This window comes from Ammodytes marinus, assembly GCF_949987685.1.
Source record: "Ammodytes marinus genome assembly, chromosome: 3".
NCBI lineage: Eukaryota > Metazoa > Chordata > Actinopteri > Uranoscopiformes > Ammodytidae > Ammodytes > Ammodytes marinus.
This window is the reverse complement of record NC_137232.1, coordinates 30,326,854-30,343,089: the sequence shown is the minus strand read 5'-3', so window position 1 is coordinate 30,343,089 and position 16,236 is coordinate 30,326,854. Positions and strand designations below refer to the sequence as shown.

The following is a 16,236-nucleotide window of genomic DNA, read 5'->3' as shown; positions in this document are numbered from 1 at the left end:
GAGCACAACACTGTGTTGTTAACTCACCAGGACACATATGGAAACTATTGGCAATACATGCCGTCGTGCACACACAAGCAACAACCCCCATCCATACACAATGAAGCAATCCCCGAGGAATATTTTGTTGCTTTACACACAACAAAAAAACACACAGCATCCAGTGCCAGTAGCATAGGTTTCTATCTTCAATTGAATCAGCTGGATGCATATTATTCAGTTCTGTTGAGGACGGAGAAACTTTCCAAAACGTTCAGAAAAACTTGTTATGCAGTATTATTTAATTTTTTAAAACTTTAAATCAACCAGCAATAACAATGCTCACCCTGCCAGAATGAAGACGGTTACATGTTTTAAAGCTATAGTATGTACATGTTTTCATATAAATGAATGATGAGTACATTCTAGCCATCGCCATTTGAATTGACACAAAGTTGATTAAGCTCCACAAAACGTTCCCTGTATTTCTCAGTATGTTAGCTTTTCAACTTCCAACGCTTCAACAACCAAACAAAACCAGCGTCTGTTGGAATCTGACTTTCCTGATGCAGGATGATCAAGATGTATTTGAGTCCAGAGTGGTTTTTAGCAATAAAGACTTAACAGAAGCACAGACCTCATAAGGACTTGTAGCAATAATGAGACTGAACAGCTCCTCTTGAAAGCAAGAAAGAGGAAGGAGAGGAGCCGAATGGACAGCAGATGGGATCAGCATTCAATACTGGAATAATGTGTGTGTGTGTGTGTGTGTGTGTTAGTGAGTGAGTGAGAAAGAGAGAGAGAGAGAGGGAATAATTCAACATTTTGGGAAATATACTTGCATTTACTTTGTTGCAAAGAGTGTTGGAATGCGAAGATCAACCACCACTCTTATGTCTGTACGCTAGTTATAAAGCTACAGCTTACAGCTAGAAGGTTAGCCTAGCTTAGCATAAAGACTGCAAACAGAGGGAAACGGCTAGCCTTTGGTTGATCATTTCTAACCATTGCTTTAATGTACATATTGGTTTCACAAGGAACATGTATGTAAATATTCAATCTGGTAGTTTGAAATCGATTTGTATAGTGTTTTTGATTTATGTTGAATTTTCGTCACTAACCACACTTAATTTCTCCCAAGGTCAGTGTAGGAAAAAACTCAAGATGAGTCATTTAGGTAGGCTATCAGATATGTTTACTCCAACATATAAGAGCACTTTGTTTAAAGACAACATTTGAATCCTACTTTCTGCTTCTGCTTTTGTACTTAAATTACTTGAAGCAAAGAAGAACATACAAACATTCATACATCTTTATAGTTTTAACGTTTCTCTTATGGGAAGCAAAGTCAGGAAAATATGTGTACGTATATCATCTATTCCCACCAAAATCAAGAAGCCCCTTCTGAGTTCCTCCATGGGAGCTTCACTAGTGTAATCATGCGCACATGAACTTCCAAGAAATGAAGCAATACCTGGTGAAGACACAGACATCCGGAAAGTACTAAAATGATCAGAGGACCAACGGTGCGCTACAAAAACAGTAGTTCTTTGCGGCTGGCATTAATACAGTGCTGGTGCAGGGGGAAAGAAACACATATGAGGGATTTATATAACTGGATTTTGAAAGTAATAACCACATTACCCTAACTTCCCTAGAGACAGTGTAAGTGTTAGTGCAGTGGTCGGATTCCTGTTCTTTTGCAATATTGACACTGTATGGGCTGAGCTATTTCTGTCTTTCCCCCAGCAAGAAAATGTCTTCATCAATTCACTCCATGTTTTGCGAGGAGCAGCTCAACCGTGGCTTCATAACAGAGTTTAGACCACAGATTTCTAAGATAACAATACAGTAAAGTCTTTAGGTCCTTGTGGATTAACAAACTGCCAGTTCAATCATACTGATGCACGATGATCCAGTTTTGTTTTTAGACAGCGAGAGACTTAGGGTCACACACACATGATATGATCTGCATTTGGGCCATTCTAAAACAGGTGCTGTCCAAGGTTAGAGTTTAGAAGCTTGTGTGTATGTTCTTGCTCTTTTGTTTGAACAGTGAGATTGGATGAGCTCCAGTTTTTTTTCCTGTAATTTCAGTGGACCGTGAAAGTCTCTGCCTCTACATCTTTATAACTTTCCATCTGAAAAACCGAAGCCTGGGGCAGTATACATACAGTACATATAGCAATATAATTCACTCACTCACTAACCGGGATGCAGATGACAAACATGCCTTGCTTGACCCAGTTTAGCTCTGAGCTGCCTGCAGCATATTAGCATTCACGGCCGGGCTGTTGCTAATCAATTACTTTGTATGATTGTCTGAATTCAATCTTTGTCTGGAGCCACATCTGAGGTGAATAGCTTTTTTGCTATCAAATGCTTTTGGTCATGATTTTAAAATGCGATGAATATTATAAAAAAATGCCCATGGTGGTCATTATCTTAACTGATGTGGCAGACAAGCACATTTTTCTTTCCTACGGTTTTAGTTTGTCCCAAAGCTTAATCCCTGTTAGCTGGGTACACGCAGTCATTACACTCACTGCCTTTCTCACCGGGTTCAGGTTACCACTGCTTCCATCATGCCCCCTTAACATGTTGATTCCCTCCTTTTACTTTTCTTTTTTCCCCCTATGACCCACATACAGAGCTGTATTTGCACCCCAAATTAGGGAGATTTCCGTCAATAACTGAAACAATTAGTTTTTCTAAAATGTAACATCATTTTGAGGAATATTTCTTGAGCCTCGTGTGGTTTAGTCCACCAGCTCTCAACAGTATCAGATTGGATTAAGATGAAACTGCACAGACATTCATGGTCAGCAGAATGTAATTTGCTCTGACGTTAGTGAACCCCCTGACTATTCATTTAGTGGCCATCTAGTTTAATCTATAGAACAAATCGGAATGAATCTAAACGTGGCAGTTTATCCCACGCCTATCCACTAGCATTTCTCCTAAAAAAGCAAACAAGAGAAAGAGTTAGTGATAAATATAACTCAAAATTATTCATAATTCCTTGAATGTGAGGTTTAGCAATGTGGGATAATTTAGTGTACTTACTAATGGCCATTCACACATGTATATAAACACATCGACTTTGACTCCAACAAACTAAAGTATTTGTGCTGAACTATACTATACACTCACACAGCCACTGCCAGTTTAGAGAGTTCTCTACTTTCCAACTCTTGATGTAGCCTACAACAATGAAGCTGTCTTTACCCCATTCATTTGCAGTGTTGACTGTTTGAAGTGAATGTCGGATCGTGTCATGGTCAAAACCATCTTGTAAGTTACAATGAGCTGTCACGCTGCCAATTGTTACTTTCCTCTTGATGACATACATTAAGCAGCTGTGTAAATAGACTATAGGACAGATACTGTAGCATCTATCTATCTATCTATCTATCTATCTATCTATCTATCTATCTATCTATCTATCTATCTATCTATCTATCTATCTATCTATCTATCTTTTTATCTATCTATCTAAAATTGCACACTGGAGAAACAGAGAGCTGTGGTTTTGAATATGTTCTAGCGCAATGAGATTACATTTACACTATCAAGAGCAGTTATCAGCATTGAAGGATTTCAACAAACCCACACACAGTCGGTGTGGATAATTGACACAAGTATTAAACATTTCTGAATGTATAAAAACAGTTTTGTAGGAAATACTTTTTTTTTCTTTTTACTTATTAGAGTAGGCTGTTGTTAAATTACATCTGATTTTATGTTTGATTTTTGATATAAGGTTAATATTTATTTTTTACAAGCACTATTGTAAGACTTCAGTCTATTGTCTGGAAAGACTACCGAAACAATGAATGCCTCGGTGTCTTTTTCTTCTTCCGTTGTTTAAAATATATATAACTATGAATTAATAATGCAAAACAAATGAATGCTGTATTTGATCAACAATTAACCTGGTATTGTTCTGGAATGTACATTTGCCTGTTGCACCATTTGCATGTCCAACACTGCCTTTTTTATATATTTTTTCCTGACGGAATTGTACAATAAATCAAGTGAAATCAACAAATCTCTCAAGTCTCTATTCTCCTCCACACCTGTTTGGTTTTGCTCACTCATGAGATAATGAAAGACATTGGATAATGGTGCCCTGGGTTTTCACAAGGAGAAAAAAAAGAAATTGATTTGAACAAGGTAGGGGTTGTTCATGTGTGAGTTGAGCATTGGCTAATTAATCCGGGTTGAATTCACTTACTGGGTTGTATAACTGAGCCTAACCCACAGAGATAGTGATCATCTGGCCCAAAGGTCAACACACACAACATTAGGACCAAATTACATTACATCCCAATGTAAAGAAGAAGAAAAGTTTTAGGGATGCTGTGCCAACACTGACCACACAGCCTCAGAGACGAAAAGAGAATCCCTAGAATTATTAAATATTAAATACACTCATAACTGTTAACCAATTTAAAATTATTATTTTGAATCAGCCCCTCTACACTTGTAACTGTTTTAATTAGGCTATTATGTCTCTCATTCAATTGATCTGAATGTTTTAAATTGTTGTTGTCTGTGTGTGTGTGTGTGTGTGTGTGTAAACTTGTTATGTATTCTCATTGTATATTGTGTATCTGTACAAACTCGACGTCATTGTAAAAGAGGGTCACCCCTCAATTGATCTTTCGAGGTTAAATAAAGGAAAATGAAAATGAAAATGAATTCTATATGCGACACAATTAAAGCAAAACATTCCTTTGTCCGTGCGTGCATCTTGGTAATACTTGCTCAATCCAAAGAGCTTTCTCTGACTCCAAACCTTTCAGATTGGATCTCTCTCCTGCAGCCAGCCTGTCATGATCATTCTCATCCAGAAACCATCTGGATTTCACACGCCTGCTGAACTGAGGCCGGCAGAGCCCATTACTTGACTTTCCCGCCAAACTGCCACATTTGTTCCCATTGAAGGATCTAAAAGCACTTTTTAGAAATGGATTTGTCAGGAAAGGAAAACAGTGAACATGCACAACCACCAGCTTTAGGTGATGACTCAATGTGAAGTATTTCGGACAATTTGGAAATAAGTAGGGATTGTACGATATAGCCTATTGTGTGATATTTGACTCCCAAGTTTATGGCTGAACATTTTAATCCCAAAAAATGCAACAATTCGTTTTGGTGATGTCATTTCTGCTCAGGACCAGGCTCAACTTTGTACACCAACTGATGCCCTTATGTTCAAACTATACACAAAAATGTAACCACAATAATATCTTTGTCCGCCATATAGCCTACCGTTTATCCCGGGAATTGAAATCTCATTGCTTGACATAAAACACTTACACATTTGTTGGCTAACAGCTGCCAATTTAAACAATAAGCAACTACAGGGGAACATTAGAGTTACTTTGGAGTGTCAGCTCTAAACATAAGGGAAACAATGCTATGAGAGCAGTGAGAGTAAAACAAAATAGTAAAGCTATGGGTCTGAATCTCCTCACATTCAGCTACCTGTCCATACTGTGAATGTGCTGGGGAAAACATGGTGTTAATACAAAGCCTATAGGTTCTGTAAACTGGTGTTTAAACAGAGGGGGGCAACCATAGCTAGCAACATGCCTGTGTGCAGAGCCCAGGCTGTGAATTAACACAGGATTTTATTTTCAGCGCACTGATTTTGAAAAAAAAAGCATTCTCCAGAATCACTGACTGCACCTTTAAGGCAGTCATTAGTGCCCTACACAGTTTATTCTTTCTCATTTGGGCTTCTCACTGATCAAAGGAGGTTGAAAAACATAAACTCTTATGAAAAGCTAAATATACAGTTATTCTCAACACATTATGCTAAGGGAATATTATCACACTATAGGCCCTGCCCCTTACAAAAGGGACATTTGATTTTTGTGTTTCATTGCCAATATCTTCATTATATTGGAATGGAGGCAGTAAAAAAAGTAATAGATATCTCTAAAACTATCATTATCATTTTAACTATGCTCAGTTAGCTCATTACTGTATGAATCAGGTTAGGTTTTTTTTTTTTACCCCTGCCCAGTTTAAGAGATGTAAGGACCCGTTAGGCCAGCAGCAAGGTGTTGTGTGTTTGAGACCCATATGTGAAGGTCCTTTAATGCACATCAAAGAGTATTTTACCCATTGCTTTGGCAATGGGCACTGACTTCCTATTGCCCAATTTGTGAAGCATCAGATGGCCTGTCAGTTTGGCAGCATTTGTGTTTTTGTCATGTCATGTAGTCACTTACAGCTACATGATCAAGGGCCTGTTTCGCAGACATGAATTAAACCTAGTTCTGGACTAAATTGTATTTTCAATGGACAATCTCCATTCAAAATTCCATTGAGTCCAGGATCCATGTCTGTGAAACTAGCCCTTAGTGTGTGAAATTTAAGACTGGAAACTGTGAGACTAAACTGCTCAACGTCAGAGGTGGATCAGTGACATGAGGCAGACAATCGCAATCTCCCTTTGCCAAATCGTTAAAAAGATGAATTTATTTCCACAGTTCAAGGATTATGACAAAACAAAAGGTATTGAATCACATTTAAATGCCGAAAGTTTGTTCAATGTTCCGAGTGCTCAATAATATAATGTATATAAGGCCAACAGCACCCTCTGGCTGCCATTTTTTTCCAGCTAAACACCCATTTTACAAATTCAATGAAAACCAGTTCAGTGGCATAACTCATTTATTATTGAATAAAAATTGGACATAAACACGTGCAGACTTAAAACCAGTGTAACAAATTGACAACTCTAAAATTTTTGAAATCAAGTCTGCATCCCCTGCTGTAAAAAAAGAAAAAAAAACAGTTTGCTATTTTGAAACTGTATAGACAGCTTTAGCAACATACGTCTGTCAAAAGAAAAAACCTCACCTGCCAATCCCTTAATGTGCAAACATACCGATCTTTCCTGAATGATCATTTTTATTTTACATTTATTCAATCGATCCATCTGCTGAGCAACTCGCTTTTATAAATCAAAGCATTCACGTTTGTCAGCGGATATCCATCTTTACACTGTAAATAAGTTTCTTTTCCCAAAGTCTATAACTTTACAAAACCAAGAACACAAGGGCTAGGCTAGAAGGATGGTAGTGGTGTGTGGTGGAGTATCATGGGAGAAGAAAGAAACACATATGGGAGACTATGACAAGTCTGGGACTGATGTCACAGCATTGGTGCCTTCCCTCAACCTCTAGTAAGCTCTCACCAGGTAGTTAACAAAATGGCCAGTAAACCTTAAGTATTGATAATGCTGGTAGCTGCTGCAGCCTGGGTTCCTCAGATGCACAACATCAACCACCTCTGCCAAATATCAGCTACAGGTGTGCTGTTGTGTAAACAAAGACATTTTTGCATGCAAAAGCTATGTGTAGGATTCAAGCAATTTCAAAATTGTTTTCTTAAACGCCTCCATTGTCAAGGCTTTATTATTATTATTAGGGACAAAAGAAAATCATAACAAAAGTAAATTAAAGGTTGAAGAAATTATAGTTTAAATAGTCTCAAATGCATTTGAGAAACCCAACTATGTTGGCGTTAGGCTGGTGATAGACAAAATTAAATCAAACTTGGCATGTTCTCTCAAATCAGGTGTCAGCAAAGTCTCCTGACAGGTTACACATAGTTGCTTTACTGACATAATTCGTTGCAACACAACTATTTCCTTAACATTGAAGAGTTGTCTGGTACCATGACTCCAACTGACAGGAACTTAATTAAATGACCAGAAAGGAGCCACTCCGTTATATTGTTAATGAACTCTAATCAGAGAACACGCTAGATTTGGTGTCGTTTTGAATATACTGAAAATACTTCAGTGACCATCAGTCCTAGAGCTAGTCTGTGTGTATGTTTGTCTGTGTGTGTATGTGTGTCTGCCTCAGCGCCGGTGACGGCTATGTCCTGAGTGCCCACTACTGCTGTGGTGTTTGCTCTTGTGGCTACGCTCCCTCTCTCTATCCCTGTCGTAGGACCGAGATCTCTCCCTTTCTCTCCTGTCTCCTCGATGACCAGCTCCTCGTTCGTGTTTGTGTTTCTTTGTCGTGAGTTCAAAGGAGGCGCGGTCTCTGTCTCTCTCACGATCCCTCTCTCTGTCCCGGTCCCTGTCTACTTTGACCGGAGTGCGGGACCGCGAGCGAGAACGTGAGCGCTTCCTCTTGTGTCCAGATCCGCCTCCTGCACTGTTGCTGTGGCGCCCGCTGCTGGACTTTGAGTCACTGTTGCTATGGTGACTGGTCTTGGTCTTGAGGAGGGGTGAGGGCTGATGTCGCCGAGGCGTCGGACTGCGACTGTGAGAACGGGACCGTGAGCGAGAACTGTAGGTCCCCGAGTGACTGCGTCTGCTGTTGTAACTGTGGAGTAAAAAGAGAAAGTTGAGGAATCCATCCAGCTAATTAAACAAAATTACCTATTAAACACATGCTCAATACATTTAAAGTTAAGATATCATACAAGTTATTACTTGTAAGAACTTACTGTCTGCGAGGAGAGCGGGATCTAGAACGAGAACGTGTCCTTGAACGAGATCTACTTCCGCTCCTGCTGTTCCTCCCGATCTTGGTCTCTTTTCTTAACCTTAAAAAAAGAACAAATCTTCAGTGAAATGACACATTAGATAACTGGCATATAGTGAGAATCTGCTCTTACCCGAAAACAAAATTATTTTTAAATTAAAAACTTAATAAGGCTATAGCAAAATCGAGAATGACCATTCTGAAATATCTTTACAGTAGAAAACGGTACGTGTAATTGTTTCTTACCCATTGTGTGGACTCTTGTTAGCCTGAGTCCGATTGTCGGGCTCTTTCTTAATCGGTTTGAGGGTCTGGGCATTAGGGGACTTCTCTTCCAGCTTGACCACAGGAGAGCAGGGCTTGGAAGCAGGAGAGAAGCCACCCATTGTTGTCAGGGCAGGGGTTCCGTCAGGGTTTAGGCCTTTGGCCTTAAGCTTAACCTCTGCCAAGAAGACTTTCCTTCGCTCCACCTCCTTCTCCAGATGATCATAGTTGGGCTGGGGAAGAACCCACAGTAAGTAAACACATGGACAACACTGAGCACTGGCTACTGTGAGCAGGCAGGGTTATTACAATGCTGCTAATAGGTTCGTTGTGTTTCAAAAATAGCACAGCGCAGGAGTCTACACCAGTGTAGTTTACAGCTTAATAGGTTAATGTAATGTGAAAATTGTACAGTTGGTTGAGAACATAAAATGGCTGCATTCCAATACCCATACTTCCCTGCTATTTAGTATGACAAAAAGATCTAGAATGTCCAAATACATGTCAAATGCAGCATGCTGAAAATCCCCGGATTTTCTACTACACCCAGTAGTAATCTTTAGTGGAAATCAGCCTGCTTTTTGGTGACAGAGCCTCAAAGTGAATAACAAGCGATGGATATATAAGCAAGGGGCAAGTTCAAAGTTATCATGATGTGACAAAATAAATAGTATGTCCCAATTGTATACCTAGTGCATGCAAACGACATGCTGTAGTATGTAGTATTGTTAAAAGAAAGTATGTAATTTGTAACACAGGGAAGGTCTCAAATTACAGGACAAACACATGGCGATCCGAGGTTTAACTACCTTCTTTCTTGTGTAGAGTTTGAGGGTGGTGATGCAGATCTCTTTAATCTCCTCTTCAGTGGCTCCAAACAGCAGGTACCAATGAGGTCTGGATGGGAGAGGTATCTGGGGGGGAGAACAAAAAGGTTAGAAGATTTTATAAGTTGTTTAATGGGACGGCAGTTGGTGTGAAAAGACGAGTAAAAACATGCCATTGTATGTGTGGGTTTAACGTAAACATTCCTCTTACCTGAAGGGCTCGGGCAGCAAGGAATATGCAGGCACAGGCGATAGTCTCTGCTTGGAACCTCACAAACACATTTGTCCTCAGGCTGTCATTCATGTAGTTCCTATGGAGGCAAAAACAACACATAGAAACAAAAACATAGCATCTTCTCCACACAAAGCCACCTCTGACCCATCCCACATATCTTAAGTTAGCTATTACTAAAGGTCAATTTTACAAAACATTTATTGTCTGTGGTGCTACTCTTAATAAGGGCTTTCATTTGTTTTCTTAATCTTCTGGTTTTAAATTCCTGATGAAACCCTGACCAATTTTTTCAACTATATCTAACAGTGACATTTGTTTGGTGACTTCTGAAAAACGGTCAGAACCGTTTATAGATGTGACCATTATAGCAGCACAGACAGGATTTCATATTATTCTTAACGCCTGATGGCTATAAATAAAGATCTACATATGTTTTAATAACAACGCGGGAGGGAGATATGCAATTTCCTCTGTCAAGTTTAACTTTGTCCATTTCTCTCTGGGGTATCCATGGGGGTGCCATATGTCACAGGTAAAGCATGAAGACACAAATGGGAAGTTGTATACTGAATACCTGCTAAAACAAATGTATCAAACTATGGCCTTATAATTGTGCAGGTTGACTACACTGAGAAGAGTGATGATCGAGACAATACCACATGCCTTGTGAAGGGGGTAAGGGGAGGACACGGGCAGACATGCAGGCATACGGACAAAACACATTCATGGAGAATGCAGTTGACAATTTCCAACTGTTAGATGTAAGGTAATGGGGAGGCACAGCATGTATGGCGGCATGCACGACAGCTAGATTTGAGAATCAGTTGCAGGTTGATATGATCAAATGATGCAACACTGGTGTAAATTCTGACAAATCTTGACAGTTTGAATGAATAGTGTCAGAACTTAAAGGACTGAAAAAGCATATTGATTGGAAGGTTTCAATGCAAAAGAACCCACTTAAAAACAAATGCTGTCCAGTCATGAGTTCAAACAGACCCCATTAGACCTCTAGTTATCTCCAACTCCATTCCAAGACGTGGCATTAAAACACACTGAAAGACATTGGGTAGCAAGCTATGCTTCACTACTAAAGCCGAGTGAAATATCTGCCACAAATCAAATTATGTGTTAGTGGGTTGTCTAGGACAATGGATCAATTAGATTAGGGAAGTCATTAGGAAACACATGGCCAGGATGGGAATAAGCAAATACAGGGTGGTGTGAGCATCTATGTCCTTAAGAACCATAGAAGTCAGAAAATAAATGTGTGAGAACAGAAACATGATGGTAAAACCCAGATAAACTAACTCAAACACTGATCCCACTCAGAGTTTTATCAAAACTACAACCAGGCAATTACTAAAACTAAATCCAAAAGCAGTGGCGACACACACTCCATATGCACACATTGTGTAAATTTCCACCATTAGAATTTTATGTAACGATCAACCGGCGGTTTGCCGCAAGCAATTGTTGAAAACCGGCCACAGCGATTACTTCCTTTCTAAAATTCCTTCAACAAAAGACCAGCCCTGCACTGTGTCAGATCAGTGTCAACCTGCTATACCAACACTATTACAGTTAACACATGGCCGTTGGATTCTGACTGCTGCGTGGGCGAGACAGGTCCTTGGAGGCAAAACCTGGAACAGCCTGTAAGACAGACACATGTCTGGACACCACGTCAGTTGGGGACAGGAGACAGTATACTACTGTTTATATTTATATATATTTTTTTTTTAAACAGGCAGGTTAACTGGTCAAATAAATTATGCTGCTCTAGCTGTGTTTACTTCATTTATAGATGCAAGTAAACTAAAAGAAAAGTCAGAATATAAAAGTATCTGTAGCTACTTGGCAACAATAGGTATTAAAATTAAACCTTTGTAGCAATACAAAAAAATACAAATCCTTTTGGACACCAAAGAGAAAACAAGATGATGTTGGCTGTTGGGAAAGGCCCGCCCCCTTCAGTGAATCTCGGCATTGGGATTGGCTGTCTGGAGAGGGGCAGCCAGCCAATTGGGGGAGCTTCCTGAGGTCATGTGGTTGGAGGAGGCAGAGTTCAGAGGTTCTTTATGTGACTTACCAGCATGGACTACCCTTTAATCAAAGAGTAGAGAGAAAGGACAAAGTTAAACCAAGTTCCGTGGGCAACGCAAATAAAAAAGACTTACAGCAAAGCCATGTAAGGGCAGACAAGAGAGTGAGACACATAACGGGTTTGGCAATAAAAAAAATTGCTCCATCAGAAAAAAAGAGGTGGAAGGGTTAATATGGAGTGTGGGAATGTCACGGTCAGACCTGGGCAAAATGACTGTTGAATGTGTTTCAAATTTGATCTTAAACACGTGATGGGCCCTTGAACATCACTTCCCTGCAAGTGGTGTGTCCAAATAGTGATATGCCCCAAGATTCTAGGAGAAAACTCAAGTGCTCCTAAAGTTATTAAACCATTTGAAACCTGTTCAACTTCATTTTAGGCCCAGGTTTGGTGGCACTTCCTGCAGACATGACACAGGTTGCTGCTGTTGGGGGTGGTCAGTGGAGAACTAAGGGGTAACTTACCAGGCCGTCTGGACCAGTGTCGGGTTCTTTTCACAATCCAGGACTTGAAGGTACATGACGATAATCTGGAATCATAAAATGATTGTTTGTTTAAAAAAAGGAAACAACAAGGTGTGTCACTGTTTAAACTCATGTCTGTTCTGAGAAGTGAGAATAGTCTGTCAAAGCTGCTTCCTGTGTGGTTGCATCTGCATGGAAGAACAAACTTAAAACTACAACTGCCTCACTACACTGTGCTTGACAATTTAAACACTTATTGGTGTGGCTTTAACTCACCTTGTGTGGATGCTTGACGTGTACACAGAAACCCAGCTCCTTCAGGATCCGCCGTTCCCCTTTGATGACTTGGTTTTTGGTATTTATGTAGTTCTGATCAAGTATCAATGAACTTGGAGTCCTAGTTTATAAAGGAATCAAAATAAAATAATGTCTCCCTCTTCATTAATCAAATATATAAAGGAAAATGCCCTTCTGATTTCTTGTACTCTTTTCTTTTTTCCGTTCCAACCAACTCAAAGCAACATGTGTAACTATTTGAATGCCTAACAGTTTGCTGGGGTTTGTGGACTCCTGTGGTTCAAGTGAAAGCGTATGGGGTTTGCAGACATTCCTCGACCTCAATCACCCGTGTCACAGCTTTAATAGAAATATCAACTCAGGCCATCGCCCACATTACTACCTCAATGTACAACTTGAACTGTGTTCAAACTTGGATTGTACTTGGACAGTCACAATTCATTCTCATTTATGCTTCTATACACAATACTCCATTCAATAACCAAAACTACCGACTACTACTCAGTTGTTGATACTACACTCAAGGTAAATATCAGAAAAAGTTGACTACATTTTACCTTCACTGCAAATAGTATGTACCAACCCATACAAAACATCTGCAGTTAAACATTGTGATTATATAAACTTACCAATGCAGACACCTAATATCTAAATATGGCAATTTATGACAGTCACTTTAATGATATTTCTAGAGTCAAAAACTTAAGACTACATGCAGTCTGATCTATAAATCCATTTTACAGGCGGTGTCAACCTCCTCATTAAAAACCATCTGTGTCCAAAATTATGTAAAATAATAACTAATCTAAATCACAACAGAATAAACAAAGCTTAGTTATTTCAACATTTAACTATTTTCAGAAATCAATGATCAAACTCAAAATCTAAATATCAAGTGTTGATGTCTCAAGTAACACAAATCTCAAATGTGAATACTTTCATGCTACAAACCACATGCATGGAAGAAACCTCCAGGGTCAGTGTCATGTCTTTTACTTAACATGACACTTTATGACCCAAATTCACATCTAAAAAACAGACTTGCTGCAAGTACAACATAATTACTGGTGCACTTATGTTACTGCTTATTCACATTAACTTCATTGAAGCGCCAAAATATAACAGCTTCATAACATGCACTGACCCAAAACAAATACATATCCTGCATGAACTATGCTTTTCCTATTCATTATTCCACTTAAAAAAACAAGGTGATATTTCCATTAAAGCCATGGGTCACAGTTGGTGAATGGGGTTTGCTCTTGAAGCACAAACAAAATGCATTGTGAGGAGCAGTCAGTGAAGAAAACTACATTACCCGAGGGTCTGCTCATTGACACACAGATACCCAAAGCTTAAGATTGAACCACAGGAGTCCTCAAGGTCCCCCGGGGGCCAAGGACCTTCGGCCAACCTGTCATCCCCGATACCAATGCCCCACGGTGCCTCAGACCGCGGGCGTCTCCCACAGGAGGGGTTGGGTGGCCCTGAGGTAGGAGAGTGACCCCCTTGCATCATGGTTGTCATGCCGACTGCTTCATCTTACGTACCATTCCACATCACCCAGGCTTTGGTAAATGTAGCTGGTCGCTGTTAGTTGGTTGCAAGGGAAAAAAGAAGCCAAGTTAATGCCAAGGCCTAGAGAATTGACATATAAAGATTTATATTAAGACAAGGCACACAAATAATGTACTGCCTTGTCTTCTTATGTTTAAAATGCACTCCCAATCTTTAAAGCAAGTTTGTTGAGATTCAATTTCAGGGTTACGTCAAACTCAGATGTTATATGCAAAAAATTACACATCTGAAACTACCAGTGAACGGGAAACTGAAACGTTTTAAAATGGTTTAGAGTACATGGATAAACAGAAGAGCACGTTCACAGCAAAAACAGATCCAACATCATACAAAATACATCATATTGGATAAAACCAAAAGCAAAGCAATATGATCAATGTAACATGAACTCTCACTATTTATAAAAAAATAAAATAAAAAGAGAAGGCAGTATTCAATGTTGATGTTTACCTTTTGCCTCTCATCTGTCTCAGATGGTGGAAAACATTGATGACATCTCGTATTCTTCGGGGTGCTTCTTCGATTTTGGAGGCCAAGTTGATGCAGGCCATAGCAACAATCTGGAGATAAGATAATTGAAGAAAACAAAGTTGGAAGAAAGAATTCAATAACTTGTAAACTTGAGACATGTAAACAGAGAAAAGAGCCCCCATATGACCAATAGGTGTGGGCAAAGTGAAAACATACACAACAAGAAAACAAGTGAGGTCTTGCTGCCATATTGTTTGAATCATTTTGTTGGTATGTCACAAATGTACATAAACTGTGGTAAGCACTTGATTTACTTTCCTACAGAAATTCTGATTGCATTACAAAGTATAACATTAACAAGTATCCAGTTACAATGACCAGACAACCAACTAGCATTTGAATCAGAAACGTTTTAAAATGCTGGCTGAGAGTTAAATATGTAAAACTAGAATATAAGATGTTTTCAAATTCAGTGTAGAGTTTCTGTATTTGAGTTTGAAATTTGCTTCGTATAAGTCTACTGTGCGTGGCCCTCTTTGTCTGAAGGCAGTACAAGAGCTCACGGGCAAAACGTATCGACAATATGGCTGCCTCAAACGTAACCATGACGTTATGCTATGCTAACGTTGCCGAGTACCTATCGGCATCATAGAAAAAATATATCTGACTTACCTCAAAACTGTGCTTGACGAAAGACTTGGAGTAGAAAAAACGATGAAAGAGCACCTGCGCCGTTGCCATTGCCACCTGTTGAGGGAAACACATAGCGAGACGTTTGAATTTAGTCGCGTTAAAAGCTGGCCTAACCTTGCACAATGGACCGCCGCCATTTTAACTCCACCACGCCAACGTCAAAGAGCTAACAATAGCCAGCTGCTAGCAACCAGGCTGAGGCGTGTTGTGGACTAAATAAAACTCCTTCCCGTTGGGCATAAACACACACCAACATGTTTTATAGTACATAATATACTTTTCAAATAAGTTTACCTGGGGTAACCGGAGGAGAATGCCCGCTGACTGAATGATTTCACATCCAAGGATGCGAAGGTCGGTCTCCGTGCTCAGGTCGAGGCCGTCGAGCATCGACGGTGTTGGAGAGAGCCTCTCCTCGGGTATGAGCGAGTTGTCGATCGTAAGATACACTTCCGAGTAAACTTTATCTCCAATGAGAATGCCATCGTTGTTTGTGGATGCGTTGGAAGATACAGAAAGGGGACCTGCGGCCATCTTTACCCAAAAACACTGGTCTACAGCAACAGCTCGACGGGACGACGGCGGAACAGGGTGGCTCACAAAGTGAGTGACGTCACCGTCTTTTTCAGACACATAAGTGTGTGCACATCCGCGGAGGTAAATAGTTTCGCACTATTGAATCATTAGGCTATCTAAATTGAAAAGTATCATCTAAATTAGGCAATACACAGTTCAATTGACCAAGCATACAATAACGTTTCCTATGTTTTCCTGAATAGCTTACAAATGGTAAATTGTA

The 16,236-nt window shown here is 39.7% G+C and overlaps 1 protein-coding gene across 1 annotated transcript; it reads right to left on the bottom strand.

Annotated features, from left to right (window-relative positions):
* Window positions 1–6,651: 6,651 nt before the first annotated feature.
* Window positions 6,652–16,028, bottom strand: ccnl1a (cyclin L1a). The gene is made up of 10 exons (XM_080053586.1): window positions 15,732–16,028; window positions 15,417–15,491; window positions 14,724–14,833; window positions 12,675–12,795; window positions 12,399–12,463; window positions 9,804–9,903; window positions 9,575–9,679; window positions 8,748–8,998; window positions 8,464–8,562; window positions 6,652–8,339 (listed from the first exon to the last, which is right to left on the bottom strand). The coding sequence occupies exons 1-10, from the start codon at window positions 15,969–15,971 to the stop codon at window positions 7,868–7,870; spliced, it is 1,638 nt and encodes a 545-aa protein (XP_079909712.1). The 5' UTR covers window positions 15,972–16,028; the 3' UTR covers window positions 6,652–7,867.
* Window positions 16,029–16,236: the final 208 nt, after the last annotated feature.